Raw genomic sequence first — 15,288 nt, 5'->3', positions numbered from 1 at the left:
AAGTTTCTTAAACCTATTTGAGTCTCAGTTTCTTCATGTCTAAAAGGGGGATAAATGAACACTTACCTTACACAGTAGTTGTTGGGATATCCATCTTTTTCTGCTAATAAAAATATAAAAATCTTTCCTTCAAAGGAGGAGATAGAAACAGAGATATGAGATAAAGTGTTCTGCTGTCTGCTTCCCTTGGTACGACACTCCTCACATTCAGGGTAGAAGCAAACCTCTATTACATCTTCCATAAATGGTTTTGTTCTTAAAAAGTAAAAATTTCTCAAAGGGGCTAAATAAAATAGTGGGTGCAAGATCAGACTATAAAGAAACACGCCCTTGTAAAAACAACAAAACAAAACTTCAATACACAGTGGAATACCATTAATTCCCTTTAAGATAATTTGAGGAAGATGCAAATAGACACTCATTCCAATGATGTCACAATTACTCAAATAACAGGGCTCTACCTCTTACCTGGGTTTGCTTTGCACAAGTTACAAAACCTGAGTCATGGTTTCTTCGCTGGTAAGTGAAGATAACTCCCATACCTACTTCACAGGGCTATTGTACGGGTGGAATTAGTTAATATATTGATAGAGAGCACTCAGATGCTACATTTAGGCATTATTTGATTGTTGTTGTAGAGCCTGGGGCACATTTTAAAGAATACCATTAATGGTGATACATCGGGAAACCCAAATAGCCAAAAGTCATTTAGAGCCAAGACCAGTAATTACTCTGAGTATCAAACTGGGAAAATGTGTGAATAAAATAACTTGTTTTGTGATGCCTGTGGATGGGTTTTGAAGCTCCTTCCAGAAGCATTGCTAAATTGTTTTAGCATTCCTAACTCTGTTTTAACCAAACCCTTTCATTAGCTGGGGTGCTTCTTCAGGACACCTTGCTGAAGGCTAGCAGTCCCAGTGGAGTCCTGTATTGTGCACCCCCATCAAATTTATTTCATGGAGAAATGACATCATTTCCCCCCCTCTTTGAATCTATTCATGAGATATTTGGTAAGCACCTTCTATCTAGCAGGTACTGAGAGCTAACATCAGAAACATTGGACAGACTTTGTCCCTCCTTCATGCTAACTAACTGCAAGCTTATCAAAAACAGTGTACAGGCGATCTCTCAAGTAGCATACAGAGGCTGAACTTCCCCTTGTGGTCCCCACACCTGCCTGTCTTCACTCAGTCCTGATTGAATATATGGTCCAATGTGGTCAGCTTCCCCTCTTGCCTCCATTTCACAGTCTCCTGGCTTCCTCACGCCTTGCAGGATCTTAGTGACAGACAACTTTGTTTCTTCCAGAACCCACAGGGACACATCTTCAGCAATGTGCTTTGCTCACTAGGTACCTTGAATCCTGTGGCTCCCGTAAGCGTTCATGGAATTGAGAAGACAGATGCTATATTTTAATTTCTGGTGCAATATCATCTTTTCCTTTTGTCATGAGCTGCCTTTCATTCCTTTACTTTTGTTCTTTGGGGAGTCAAGGATTACTGCTGACTTACCTTGAGAAATTGTCCTTAACTAGAAGCATTTAGTTCTATACTGATCACAGATTTTTGCTCTGCAATAAGTCAGAACTAAGTTTGCATTCTGGCTCTGCGCTTATTATCCATGTGATCCTGGGTAAGTTACTTAAAGCTTTAAGCTCCAGTCAAGGCTTAATCAAGTGTAAAATCATTTTAATAATACTATCCACCTCTTAGGGTCCTTATAAAAATTCAGGAAGTAGTGCATGTAAAGGACTTAGAACTTTGTAATTTATGTAAGGCCCAAAGGAGTTGCTTAGCTATTATTAATCAGAACAATAGAGTGTGTCTCATGGTGATCATTCATAAACATCCTTAAGGTCAAGATCACTTAGAGAGCTTATGATGGTGATGATGTTGCTGCCTGGCAGCTATGAAAATTTTGAGTACTGACTTTGTTTCAGATGCTTAACATATATTAATTCATTTATCCTCACAACTACCCTATGAGATAGGTACTATTATTATCCTCATTTTACAGATGAGAAAACTGAGGCATAGAAGAATTAATTAACTCACCCAAGATGGCACAGCTAGTAAGTGAAGTTGCTGAGATTTAAACTCAGAAGGTCTGGTTTCCAATTCAGAACTCTTACCCACTATATTATACTACTTTTGATGAAAGCTATTGGTTCTCTTTCTAGAGGAAAAAAATTAAAAGTTCATTAAGTTATACAAAACATTTTACAGATAATTTCTGATTACTCACAAGCCCTTTGAAGGCTATCACTTTAATGGTGCCTAAAGGGCCCATGTCACTCTACATACACTCCCTCCTATGTTCCACATGAGAAAAGGGCAAGGCTGAGCTGATAGGTCAGTCAGGCTTAATTGCTGCTATGTCACCTTAGTTTAAATGTTAAGAAATGACACGTTATTTTTATATAACTCATATATTTCAGTTCCCCTAATCAATCAATCAATCAGCAATGATTTTTTTAAGTTGATGGTTCGTTATAATAATGGTTTATGTTTTACAAAACTGTCATGATCAGAAAGATGTAATGAGCAAGCTACACTGTTAAGCAGATATAGAGAGGTAGTGATCACCCTATTTTACAGAAGAAATCAGCTCCGAAAGATCAAGAGGTAGCTGCAGGTTTGAGGGCCAGGACTTGAACTCCAGTATCTGCCTCCTTTCTGCCAAGCTAAAATCACAGTATATTTTCTCATCTACATTGAATCAGGGGCTATGATTCAATTATCTTTAAATCCCTCTCAGCTTTAATACTCTGCTATGTATTCTGGCCCAAGAATCTCTGTGGGAAGTGCTCTGTTTTAGGGGAGAGGTTGAGGATATAGCAAGGGGACAAAGGAAGAGGGCACTTCCTTGAAGCCCATTGGTTAAGTAGGGAGAATACAGGCTTTTGAGTCTGTATCTTATTATCTGTGTGTCCATGGGCAAGCTCCTTCACTCAGCATCTCAGATCCTAAGTCTGTAAAATGGGAACAATAATATCTACCTTCTCAGGACTGATGTAAAGATAACATAAGATAATGTTGCAAAATGTCCACTTCAGTGCCTGTCACCCAGGAATGGTCTCTATAAGTACTGGTTCCCTTTTCAGCTCCATTTCTCTTTTCCTTAAGTTCAGAGACTTGTGGGAGGCAGAAAGAAAATAAAAATAGCGAGGGAGGATTTGAGCAAAGTCAAGGATAAGAGGGCTGATAGAAGTGATGAGAGAGTAGGAGTTGACCTAGCCTGGAGTGTGTGCTAGTGCCTCCTCCATTTCCCCTGCAAAATTCAGTGATACAAGGAATTAAAGAATTTGACATGGAGTTATGAAGGGGCAATCAGTTTAATCTTGTTCCTGGAGGTTTGCCATCCATAACAGAGTTATTTAATTAAAAAAATCTGGGGAGGGGGAGATAGCTTTCAATTGAGGACAGTCTGGTGCTGTTTGCCTATTCCAGGTGGCCCACCCACCCTCCCACCCTCAAATTAGCCTGCCAGAGAGCAAAATCCCTGAATTTGCTGCTGCTTGGTAACACCACCCCCTTTCCTGTCCTCACTTTGGCAGAAGGTTCAGCACCCCATTGAGTTCAGTAAAAACAAAGAGTCATCAGTGGGGGAGGAGAGCTCCAATCTCCTACACAGTGGCATGTGCTCCTGGTGGAAACTGCACAGTGCAAGGGGAGGGTAAAGACTGCGTGCATTCTGATGCGAAGTGCTCAACCCAGACCTCCAGTGCAGCGAGTTGGAGGGGAGAGGCTCAGCTTGGGTTCAACTCATCAAGGAGATTTTCACAGGGCAAACATAATTTGGGTTGGGTTTAGACCAGGGGTATCAAGCATGGAGCATGCAGGCTGCCACCCCCCTTCCAAGCCCTCAGCAGACATTGCAACTAGGTCCCACATCCCACATGTAGTCTGAGACGCCCCCTCAAGACAGAGCTTCAAGCAGCCTGGCCAAAATCATCTGGAGTCGACACATAAGATGTATCTCTTTTTTTCCAGGCCTTATAGAGAAGGATAGATGGGGAAATGGGTGGGATCTTCCTTTATCAAAATATATTCTTCTCTTTCCTACAGTATAATAAGCCATGGGCTATCTGCAGAAGAGTTCATTTCATATCTGGTATTTGTTTGTTCTTTCCTTCATTACTAATAATTTTTCCTTAGGAAATTCTCTGTTGCTTCCATTTCCTGACATTTAAAATTAAAATATTTTTTCAATCCCTTATGCCCACTCTACAATAGTATGAAGAAATCCCTGAGTTCTTGTATATTTTCATCTCCTTGAAAATGAGCATAATATTAATTCAATGTGGATCGCCATTGTCATTATTTCTCCAATTAATATTGGTTGTACCCTCTGAGTACCTGGTATTTTGCTTCCCTTTGTGAGGTGTAAGAGTTAGAATTTCCTTGCATGACTGCAGATTCTTTCATTGTGTTATACTATCTCAGACAACCTGATCTGATTGGGGGTTCAAGAAACATGAACACCAGGGTCAGAAACCGTAACCCTCAATTTTTGGTACCAACTTAAAATCTAATTGAATGAAAAAAAATAGGTTCACATTATTGACACATATAAAAATGTTAGGATGTCCTCAACCAGAGATAGCAAATTCTTGAATTATATGCTTTTAATTACAATGCTAATTATAATTGAAAAGGCTAATTTTTCTGTCTTTAACGTCTTCTGCCTTGGTTGTGTTAGTCCTACTGGTGTAGAGTTGAATTTAAAACCATTTTTATTAGTTAATGGTGTATTCAGGATAGAATGGGCCCTGTAAAGAAGCAATCATTTTGGAAAATGTTTGTAACAGAAACGTAACTTGCGAATAATTCAGCAGATGTTGGGTTTATGACAACTAATCCTGCACCCAGAAATTATAGGTTCTTACTCCTGCCTTAATGCGGCCTTTCCTCTAGAGTCTAGGACATGTTTGAACGACATGTAGTAGGTACTTAGAAAATACCGATTGGCTGGGAATTCCCTGGTTGTCCAGTGGTTAGCACTCGTCAATTTCACTGCCAGGGCCAAGTTCAATCCCTGGTTCGGGAATTAAGATCTCAAGAGCCACAGTGTGTGCCCCCCACCAAAAAAAATTGGTGGTTGATTGGAAAGAAGGATGCCCTTCACTGTGGGAAATATACAGAACTTGGTGTTTCACTGGGCTGTACTGCAGCTTATATCCCTTCCATAATTAATAAAGAGCAAATTTTTTATCTTTTCCCTTTCAGTTCAAGTTTTCCTTCATTATCAGATGCATGATCAATATGAGCTATAACTGTTCTTCTCTTACAAGAGTTATTTGTAGGTCTTTTCTAAAGTTTATTAATGTGCTATTTTCTGTGGGTGCCAGGTTTTTGTCATAATTCTCTTTCCCAATCCCATACATCCTAATGAAATGTCTGTTTTCTCATCTAAAGTCTCAGATTTCAGTCACTTAGTGGTCCTTGACCTTGGGAATAAAGGATAGATACTTTATTATCTTTCTTACACTATTATATTTTTTACACTAAAGATTTTCTATAAATGTATGGATAATAGTATAAAAATAAGTATAACAGTATAAGAAAAAAGTATCTATCCCTTTGTTCTTTAAAGGAGAATTTTTTTTAGTGCCAGAAATAGTCTACAGCAATGGATGTACTTTTTAATTGTTTTAGAAAAAAAATCTTAAAGTGTGAATCACCCCTATTAATTATGTCAGAAAGTGTTTCCTCAGAAACTGGGAGAAATTTCATTTCTAAACAGAGTGAAGGTGAGATTTCCTTCTGTCTCTTATATTATCTAAAGGACAGCCACTCACTGCGCATGGACCTTAGGAACTATTGTTTCAGATCAGCCACCAGCAGAGCAGTGGTACAGAGTCGTACACGCCAATCTGAGCTACTTGTCCTGAAGCGGCCGAAACAGAGGGAAGGCAAGATGGACTGGTCTCATTCTGTTTTGCCCAGTTGAAACTCTCTTTCTCCCTCCTAGCCTGTGTGAAGCCCATCTTTATTTTATTTTTAGCATGGTACATGAGGAATCAAAATAAGCCTCCAAAGAGTAATGAAAAACAACAACATATGCCACATCCAGGCATTTTCTGGTCTTGTTTCATCTGTTTCATCAATGCCTCTACTCAGCAACCAAGAGTGACTAAGCGTCCACGCTGAGAACTCCTGCACTGGAGCAGAGTGAAGCCCGTCTTCACAGTGGCCTTCAAGATCCTCATGGTGGGGACACTGGTGACCCCACCCTAACACCTGCCACTCTCCTTTCTCACTCCACCCCTCCCTGGCTCCCTGGCTGTGCCCTCTTCCCCTAGATACTGGCACTGCCACCTCCCTCTCAACTTCCAGCACTTGTTCAAGTCACCTTCTCAAAGAGGCGTCTCCTGACCATCTTATTTAAAAATTACAAAACTCTCTACGTTGACGTTCCCAAACCTCTTCTATTTGCTCTATTTTTTTAAATTGTATTTATCTTCTAAAATGCTAAATACTTTGCTTACATATATATATATATATATATATATATATATATATATATTTATCTAGCTCCTCTCCTGCCCACCAAAAAGCTCATTGAAGCTTTTTTGTCTATTGTTCCTATTGTTTTGTTCACTAATATGCTGAGAATAGTGTCTAGTCTTTATTAGGTACCAAATAAATATCTATTAATGGTTTAATGAATGAATAAATAATCCTTTTGCTCCTTGTGAATACCTGACTATTCACACATAACTGATAGGAAGTGGTTATATCTATAAAAAATCTCATTAGCTAAAATATAGATTCAAAAGATAGCCATCCTATTTTTAAGATTAAACAATTGTGGACTCATAAAAAGCTTCTAAATTAGATCTGGCTTTTTGTGTCTTGATCCCACTCTATGAAACTTGATGCCAAAAATTCCCATGGCAGCTCAGTTTCTTGTTAAGAGGACAGGAGTGTATTTAGAGCACAAATCTCTATGTAAGGAGCACTGAAACTCTAGTGTATATTTTCTTTATTCACCTCTGTTAGCTTTGGTCTGGGTCTTAAACAGTGTTCAGTTTTAAATGCTGCAGAATTCTAACCCTTCATGCAGAAATGAAGGCTTCAACAAGCCTTAACTTCAATGACTACTTGCATTAGAAAGTGATTTAGGATAATACAACCAGAACGAGACTCTCCATCCATGGAGGGCAGGGGTCTGTGTGCTCCTTGGAAAGCTTCCTTGATTGTAAGAATGAGCTACCTTTCAACAAAGCTTGCAAATTAGAGATTTATATTGTCTCAGGCCATAGGACAGGAACATCCCTGCACTTAGAGAAAATGGTTATATTTTAAGTGTGTGTATTGTTCAGTCCAAAAATTCACTTACTCTGTTTCTGTGAACATGAGTACCTGGAGGTATACATCATTTTTCATTTCTGTTATTATCGTTTTCATAGTTAAAAATCACTCTGATACTATTAGTTCATTTTAAGTCAAGAAATATCTTTGCTTTCCCCAAGGGAGAATTTTCTCATCATTTTTTTATCCTTATTTGTTTGTTTAACATTCTGAAGAAACCCTTAAGCCAAGCAGCCATAGCCTAGGTGCTCATAGGTGCTAACAATTAAAACAACGTATTGAATAAAGATGGTTTAATCATCATATAGCCTGGAGTGGGAAGGAGAGGAGGGCCCTTATCATTCATGTGTTCATGTTTATTCTTCTGATTCTAATTTAATAAAAAGCATTTAATTCTAGAATAAGGCTATGAAATTTACCTTATAATCAGAGTTTAATTCTAAGATCTGAAACCATGTCTAGAAATACAAGCTCACTCTCTGAAAAGCTTATTCCCTGTGACCTGCTATGATAGACAGGCATGATCTGTTTAACTCCTTCCACTGGAAAAATCCAAGATGATTTTCCAGGTTCTGTGATCTGTAAGCTTTTAGATCTGTTGTTTCTAAATTCCAGTGCTGTTAAAGGCCAGGGGAATTGGTTTGTGCCATGAGCCCACCCCTGCCCAGGTTTCCTGGAGTTAGACACACTGGGGTCCAGTCCCACTCTCATGCGTTGTAACCACGTGACCTCGGAAAGCATCTGAGCTTCCTTTTCCTCACTGGAAAATTAGAGATAATAATCAGACCAACCTCATAAGGTAAAACAGTAATAATAAATTCTCAGTGAATGTTTCCTGTCACTGTCATCCACATCTTTTAATCCTCACAACAGTTCTATGAGATAGCAATCATCCCTGCTTTACAAACTATGGAATTGAACACTATGACTTGCTCAAAAGCATCCATAAAATACGGGGTTAAGCTAACTTGAATATATAAAAACTTTTGCACCTCTTTCCATGACAACTCCTTTGAAGCTATTTGATTTTAATCCCCAAATTCTTTTTGTTTGTAAATCAAGGACTTGGACCTTAATGATTTTCATTTCTCCGTGCTACTTAGCAAGGGTCTGGGTCTGAAAGCAGCACCCAGGATGTGGGCCCTAGCTTGACCCTGAGTTATGCTGAAACACTAGTTTTTTTTTTGCTATAGGAGAGCATTGCACCCTGGAGACCTGATCGTATAGCTCTACACCAAGGTTTGTGCAAAGCTGTGCCACTTCCTTGAAGCCTTGGTAACACATATTAGCCCCTGAGATCACTAATGGGCAGAGAGATCAACAGTTAAACAGGAGCTAAGTGAAACATTTATGGGAGCTGGTGAAGAAACCATTGCAACTGGGGCCTTATCCCTTGAGCTACATATTATATACAGTTCAGCCTTATTTCAGAGAGCAATTCATCTTTATTTTAAAAGACACTGTGCTTCAAACATTTGTACAAGGTTTTAATGACCACAAAAAGAAAATTCGTGAATGTGCTTTGAATGACTACTGTGCACCTTGCACTATGTTTGGGACTAGGCAGGGTCCATTCATAACCATTACTGGGAGCTAATAATCGAACGGAGACATCTAAATAATACAGAACAAAATAAGAACTGCAAAAATATACTAGGCGTGTGTACCTCTGTTTTCTCTGAAGCTAATAAAGGCCAGGGAACAATTTATTCTGATTGGAAAGCTTGGGAAGGCTTCATGGAGGAAATGTCACTGGTCTTGAAGAATAAGTAAGATGGTGACTAAGAGAGAGGGAGAAGACATCAAGGCTGAAGAAGCAGCTTGAGCAGAAGGCAGGGAAGTGTGAGTGTACTACACATTCAGGAGATGTCAGGAGCATCTGCAGCTAAGTGTAGGTTTCATATAGACAACAGTGGAAGATGAGGGAGTGAAGGTAAGCTGGAGCCCATCATGAAGGCATTAAATGACAGAATGGAGCTTGCATTCTATTTTCTGCAAAATAGGGAGGTTTCTGCAGGGCAGAGTAGTACATTGACTTCACTATTTTTGGAAAATAATTCTAGAGATGGTACAAAGGATGGATTTAGGAGATGAAACATGGAAGAGGTTGGTGGAGTACTACAGTCAGCGAGAAATGAAACCCTCATTAAGACAGTTACAGAGAAAAGAAAAGAGCATTCCCAGGGGCCAGGGATCACTCACCAGGAAAATAATTTGTCATTGCTCATGGGGAGTGGGGACAAATGAAGGATGGGATGAAAGAATTGATGGTTCTTTCTAGCCAGAGTGTCTTCGGAGAAGATAATAGGTACCAAATTCCCTGACAAGATTGGAATTTGGAGAAAATCTCATGCTTTAGTTTCGGGATTGGCTGCAATGCATTCATGGAATTTCCCAGCTCCTTTCAATATTATAAAGCATCATTTTCTATTTTCAAAGTACAAATCTATTTGATAAAAGTAAACCACTCAAAAGGGAGCTTAGAATGTGCTCAAAAGGAGGCCATAACTATGTCCTCTATTGCTTGAACTCTGAGAGGAAGCAAAACTACCTTAACCCATCTTAGGTTTTCAACTGGGATTCTTTAGCAAAAAGACAGATTAACAGGAGAAAAACAAACATAAGTTTATTAACATGTCTGTTTCATGTATACCAGGAAAAATGAGTAACTCTAAGAGGTGGCTTCAGAATTCAGGATTAAATACCATTTTAATAGAGAAAAGAGAGAGAGGTGGAGGCTTGTTAAGGGACAGTAAATGATATTTAGGGAAGATGAATGGACCCTTGGAAGCATAGGTGGGAAATGTGATAGTTTGTGACAAAGTTTGTCTGGATATGGTATCGACTTCTGGTCTCCTTTCCTGTGATGAGTCAGTTCTTCCTGGTTGGTGAAACCCTTATGACAATTGAGTTCCTTTTGGAAGATTTATCTTTAGGCAGATGAGGGTTGTTCAGAGAAAGCCTCTCCTTGAATTTGCTGTTTTCAAGTGCCTACAGCTCAAAACAATCAATATGGCCAAGCGGCATGTTTTGGGGTGGTATAAAGCCAGCAGCCTGGGAATGACTATATCAGACACCCACAGGAAGCTTTAGAAGAGCCATGCCTTGGAGAGTTGCTTTAAGTAAGGTTATTCTGAGCCTCGAGTTGTATCTTCTTGAAGATACATTTCACCTCTTTCATTTTCTCTTTATTTTTCCTCCTCATGCCTACACATTTAGAGGAAAAGTCCGGTAAGAAACAAAAAATCTTTTCTATATCTTGGCTAAACTTTGTTTATTCTGTTCATTTGCATGATCTGCATATCTAACGACTGACTGTGTTTAACACCTAAACAAGATTCTGAATTTTAAAAACAAACCTTTGTAAACCAGGACACAGTCTAATTATGCCCCATGGGGAAGAAAGGAAGTTTGTTGCTAAGTGATTTTTCCAAGCCTGTTATTAAGGTCCACAGGGTAATTTTGTAAAGATTCACCTCTGCCTCAATCACAGACATATGATCAAGTATTTTAGTATTAAGTTTTATTTATTGTAGCGTCCACTTGGGTTAGTCAAGCTACATATATTTACCATGAGCTAGGCAAACATTTTTTGGTTAATTTTTTTTTTAATGTACAACATGATAGCATCCTGAGTAAACGCTTGTGAAGCTGGCCTAGCACAGGGGAGTTGTCTTCTTTTCTTCTTCTTTTTCAATTAATCAGAAAAATTATCCCCCTCTGGAGTTGTCAGAGACAGAAAAAGTAAATCTTTATAAATGCAAATCACCTCTTACGTGGTCCTTTTTACCACGAGAGTGATTTTCAGGGGCAACACAAATCTGATAGGATGTACCTACATCTTTTTTTTTTTTTAGAGCAACAATGAAACAGATCTACTGAAAAAAAAAAAAAAAAAAAAAAACAGTTTCATTGCTCTTGTTTCTGCTGTCTGGTTTATTGGGAACATGTCCCCAGGATGCTGATGCACGGCTGATACAGGCAACCTCTCCGTTGGAAAATATGAAAATATTGTGTTTCCATGTTAACACGCACTAAGAAGTAGTTGGTTGTCTACTGACCTCACCTAAGAGGATGCTGCAATAAGTGCTAAACTCCCATCCTGCCCACTGACCCAAGCCTGGCAGTCTCTGTACCACATGCAGGAAATGTACTGGTAGCAATTCCATGTGACCAGAGGAAGGAAGAGCAGAAGACACAGGAAGAAAAAAAGATGGAATAAAATATTACAATTTATCAAAATATGGACCCAATGATGTTGTTTCCAAAAATAAAATTAGTACATATTATGATTATTATTATTACTAAACTGAATGGCCCACTTCTGAGTAACTGAGAGTCAGCTCTGTCACATGCTTTGTGACATACATATCACTGGTGCACTTCAGCAACCTTTCTTTGTATTTTGCCAATTTCTTTGACCCTGAATCTTTCTCTGAATTATCCAAGTTTAGCCACTTCAAATATTGACAGGACTAAGTAGTCTGAATTTTACTCGTGGTGCTTTAAAAACTCTTTGTTCCTCATTAGTTTTCCTCCTGTTATTCTTACAGCAATTTCAACTACAAGTACTCCTTTTCGTTATTAGCTGTGTCTTTAAGGACGCGGACTCTGCTTCCCTGCCTCCTTTTCCTTTGGCAATGCCCATGTTGTTGATGTTCAACCCAGTCAACTTGTAGTGATTTCTTGGTTGGTAACGGGCTCTTTGTTTCTCTTCCCAAATGGAATTTCAGAAGATCATCTCTACCAAGTCCTATTGGATCTGAAAAGGCATTCACTGTCACCTGACTTGCAATAGATATAGGAACAAATTTAAATATAAACAAACACAATTTAAAAGCAAATAAGAATACTGTTTAGGATCATAACAATAAACACAATGATCATATATTCTAATTCTTTCCTAGAAAATTCACTACCATGAATCACTGAATTTGCTATGACTAGACTGTATAAAAATATTTGTTTAGTGCTTTGTGGCTTTTCACGCATTTTCCTCTGTTTCCCTATAGCACTGAATTTTAAGCAAATGAGGATGTTGTAAAGCATCAGAACCTGAGGCTGGTTATTCAGCGATTTTTGACAAGCTGGACAGATTGTGTTTGGTTACTTCTTTTTATAAATATCTTAAAACACTCGCATTGGCGAAGACTAAGTTATCCTAGTTAGATGAGTTTAATCCTTTTGTGCAAAAAATAATAAAACAAACTTGGTGTGAGGTAAGGGCACTGTGGGTACTATGAGGACATTTATTGAAGTATTTTCTTTTAGGAAAGCATATTTAATTAGCAGAGTATATAAATTTTAGAAATGCAAAATGTTCTAACCAAAGGTCCTCATTCTAGTGACGAAATCTAGCAGTGTATACGCACTTTGAAAATATCCTCAAAATACAAAGTAAAACCAATCTCTAAGTTGAACATCAAAATAAAAGTAGAGGGGAAAATAAAATGTTTTTAATACCTTCTCCAGAATGCATCAGAAGATCAAGAGACGTCAAGGAATTGAACAATTAATGTTTAATTAGGAACACAGGAAATTAGTTCCGAAACAAATAGACCAGTTGCAAAGTCCCTGTTTGAGTAATCAGGTGAAATAATAACAGTAGATAAAAAAAATTTGCTGAGAGCTTATTATGTGTGATACAAATGTCTGCAATCAGAGACAAATTGGCCACCTGCAGATTCTGAACGACTGAGTAGATGTTTTGTTTGCTCATGCCGTTAAAAACAATTTTAGCGCCATTTAAAAACAAGAATCTTTGAAATTAAAAAAAAATCAAGATACACATCTTCTCCGATGACTCTGAAGATCTGGCAGCATTAGGTCCATATTTTTGTGCTGCAGGCATGGTGCCCCTGAGTCACGGCCACGTCACCAGAGCTTTGTGAAACTCGCATGCCCTAGCGCACAGCACTCCTGTTCCTTGCCCCGCTTGCTTTCGAGTTTGCAATTTAACATGGAGAGCGTTTGGCTTGCAGAATATATCAGGACCAGATACTGATTGTTTCCTTCCCCCTTTGAAGCAAATTCTATATATTGGTAGAACAAAGATAGAATGCTAAATGCCTCACAGTTCTTGGGAAATGACAGGAGAAAGAGTAAAATAAAACTTTTAACAGGAAAGACCCTCCCCTCCTGGCTGGTAATGATTTTGCTGTCTGTGTTCAACAGAACCTACAACTGCTTTATACTCCTTAATGGGGATAATTAGTGTATAAAAAGCCTTTCAATTTGACTTCTGGAATTCCTTTACTTTTGAAGGTTTCAGATAGTTTTTAATTATGAACCTTGAAATTTTCTGGGTCTGACCTTCCCACAGCTTTTAGCTGGGTCTTCTGGATTCTGGTTAATAAGCCTGTGATTCCATGAACTTCAACAGCTGTTCCACAATGTTCCTTTTTTTATCGTGTTATTTTTTACTAGAAAAAAATACAAACAGGAACTATTGATTAAAATATATAGGTTTCAAACTCATTGAGTTTAATTTGGGTGAATTAGTATAATTGAAACTATTTTGAAAAGTGTTGTTCTCTATAATCTTAATCAAGCTTATTAAATTTAAGGTGCTACCTCTATACAGTTGCAATATACACCTAATCTTGCATTATTTCTCATAATCGTCTTGGGGGAACTTGTGCCATTTTTAATCCCCTGTTTGCTATATTTTATGCTGCTTTTAAGAATGAATTGTTTGACATAAAATTAAAGCTAAAATCATAAATGCCCACATCTCCTTCTTTAGAGAAGAACTTTAGCCTGGTCATTAAATAATTATAAAATCTAAATCTTTATATAAAAGAGTGCTTGAATTTCTCTCAAAACAGTATGAATTCGCCAGTAAAAGAATTTAAGCCCAGAAATACATATTCATGTGTCCTTTTCTCTAATTTTATTTAAATTGCATCCATGCATATGGACAGATTTATAAGAAAGGTGAAATCAATGTGAAACAGAACCAGAAAAATATGACAAATAAAAAAGTCTGAAATATTACAAGTAAAATTGACTAGGGTAAGTATATCTAAAATCCTAGCTACTTACCAATACTCATCTGAGAAGTAACCATTCCTGGCTCTCTGCTTTAGGATTCCTCCAACAACATCAGGCTTGGTGTCCTAGAAAGAACATGAAAATGGGAGACCCAAGATCTAAATTCTCTCTCTGGTTCTACCCATTTCCTAGCTGTGGATCTCAGAGCCTCACTTTGCTCTCTATATCATACAGGCAGTTGGACTAGAGACCGTGGAGGCCCCCAGGTATAAAAGACTATAGGTTTTTATTTCTTGTCTATGTTCTGGAGAGTAGAATCATCTTCTTCATTTAAGCAACCTTCTAGATACTTTTGTGTTTGTGCTTCTTGCCCAGATTTTGGAATTTGGCCAGTACTGGGTCCCAGGTAGCCTCTGGTGAATTCATGGGCTAGCCTGTATCCCATAAGTGAAACTCTGAGCAACAGTTCTTCCCCCCATCACATCATAGTCACTCTTGTTGCTGCAGGAAAATCCCAAAGAGAGATTGTTGGGGTGAGTTGATAGCAGCCATGATCAAGGTTCGAGGAGTGTAAGAAAGAAATCATACATCAGTGTGTTGTGTTTTTCCAGGCATCATCTGGTCCACCAGTGCTTTACTGGTGCTGGACAGTTTTCATCATTCCTGCTTGCACTTGTCAGGAGCTTCTCATCTTCCCTGTCACATTCTACCCATTGGTAGTGGCTGCCCAAATCCCCGGGCCAAGAATATATACTTTAAAAAAGTCCTCATCAGCACTCATTCCACAGAACACTAAAGAGAAGAGCCAGGCAAAGAAGAGGTGTCTCTACTCCTGCTCTCTGGTTCTGGGAGACTCCGATTAAAGCCTGAATTATGTGGGAAACGCACCGTGTCTATGATTTTGCTAACACCCTGTTGTGTGGGGGAAACAGTTTTCCCTGCAGTACCTAGTCTCTAAAACCCCCCTCCTCAAACAATA

The 15,288-nt window shown here is 38.5% G+C and overlaps 1 protein-coding gene across 1 annotated transcript in view; it reads left to right on the top strand.

Moving 5' to 3' along the window:
• The window catches only part of SGIP1 (SH3GL interacting endocytic adaptor 1), a 212,021-nt gene that overhangs the window by 114,868 nt on the left and 81,865 nt on the right, over nt 1-15,288 (top strand). The window contains exon 7 of the mRNA XM_057717165.1: nt 10,536-10,547. Coding sequence (XP_057573148.1) covers nt 10,536-10,547 — 12 coding nt within the window. The remainder of the gene's footprint in view (nt 1-10,535; nt 10,548-15,288) is intronic.

This window comes from Hippopotamus amphibius, chromosome 1, assembly GCF_030028045.1.
Source record: "Hippopotamus amphibius kiboko isolate mHipAmp2 chromosome 1, mHipAmp2.hap2, whole genome shotgun sequence".
Lineage (NCBI taxonomy): Eukaryota > Metazoa > Chordata > Mammalia > Artiodactyla > Hippopotamidae > Hippopotamus > Hippopotamus amphibius.
The sequence above is the reverse complement of the archived record's forward strand: the minus strand, read 5'-3'. Positions and strand labels throughout refer to the sequence as shown.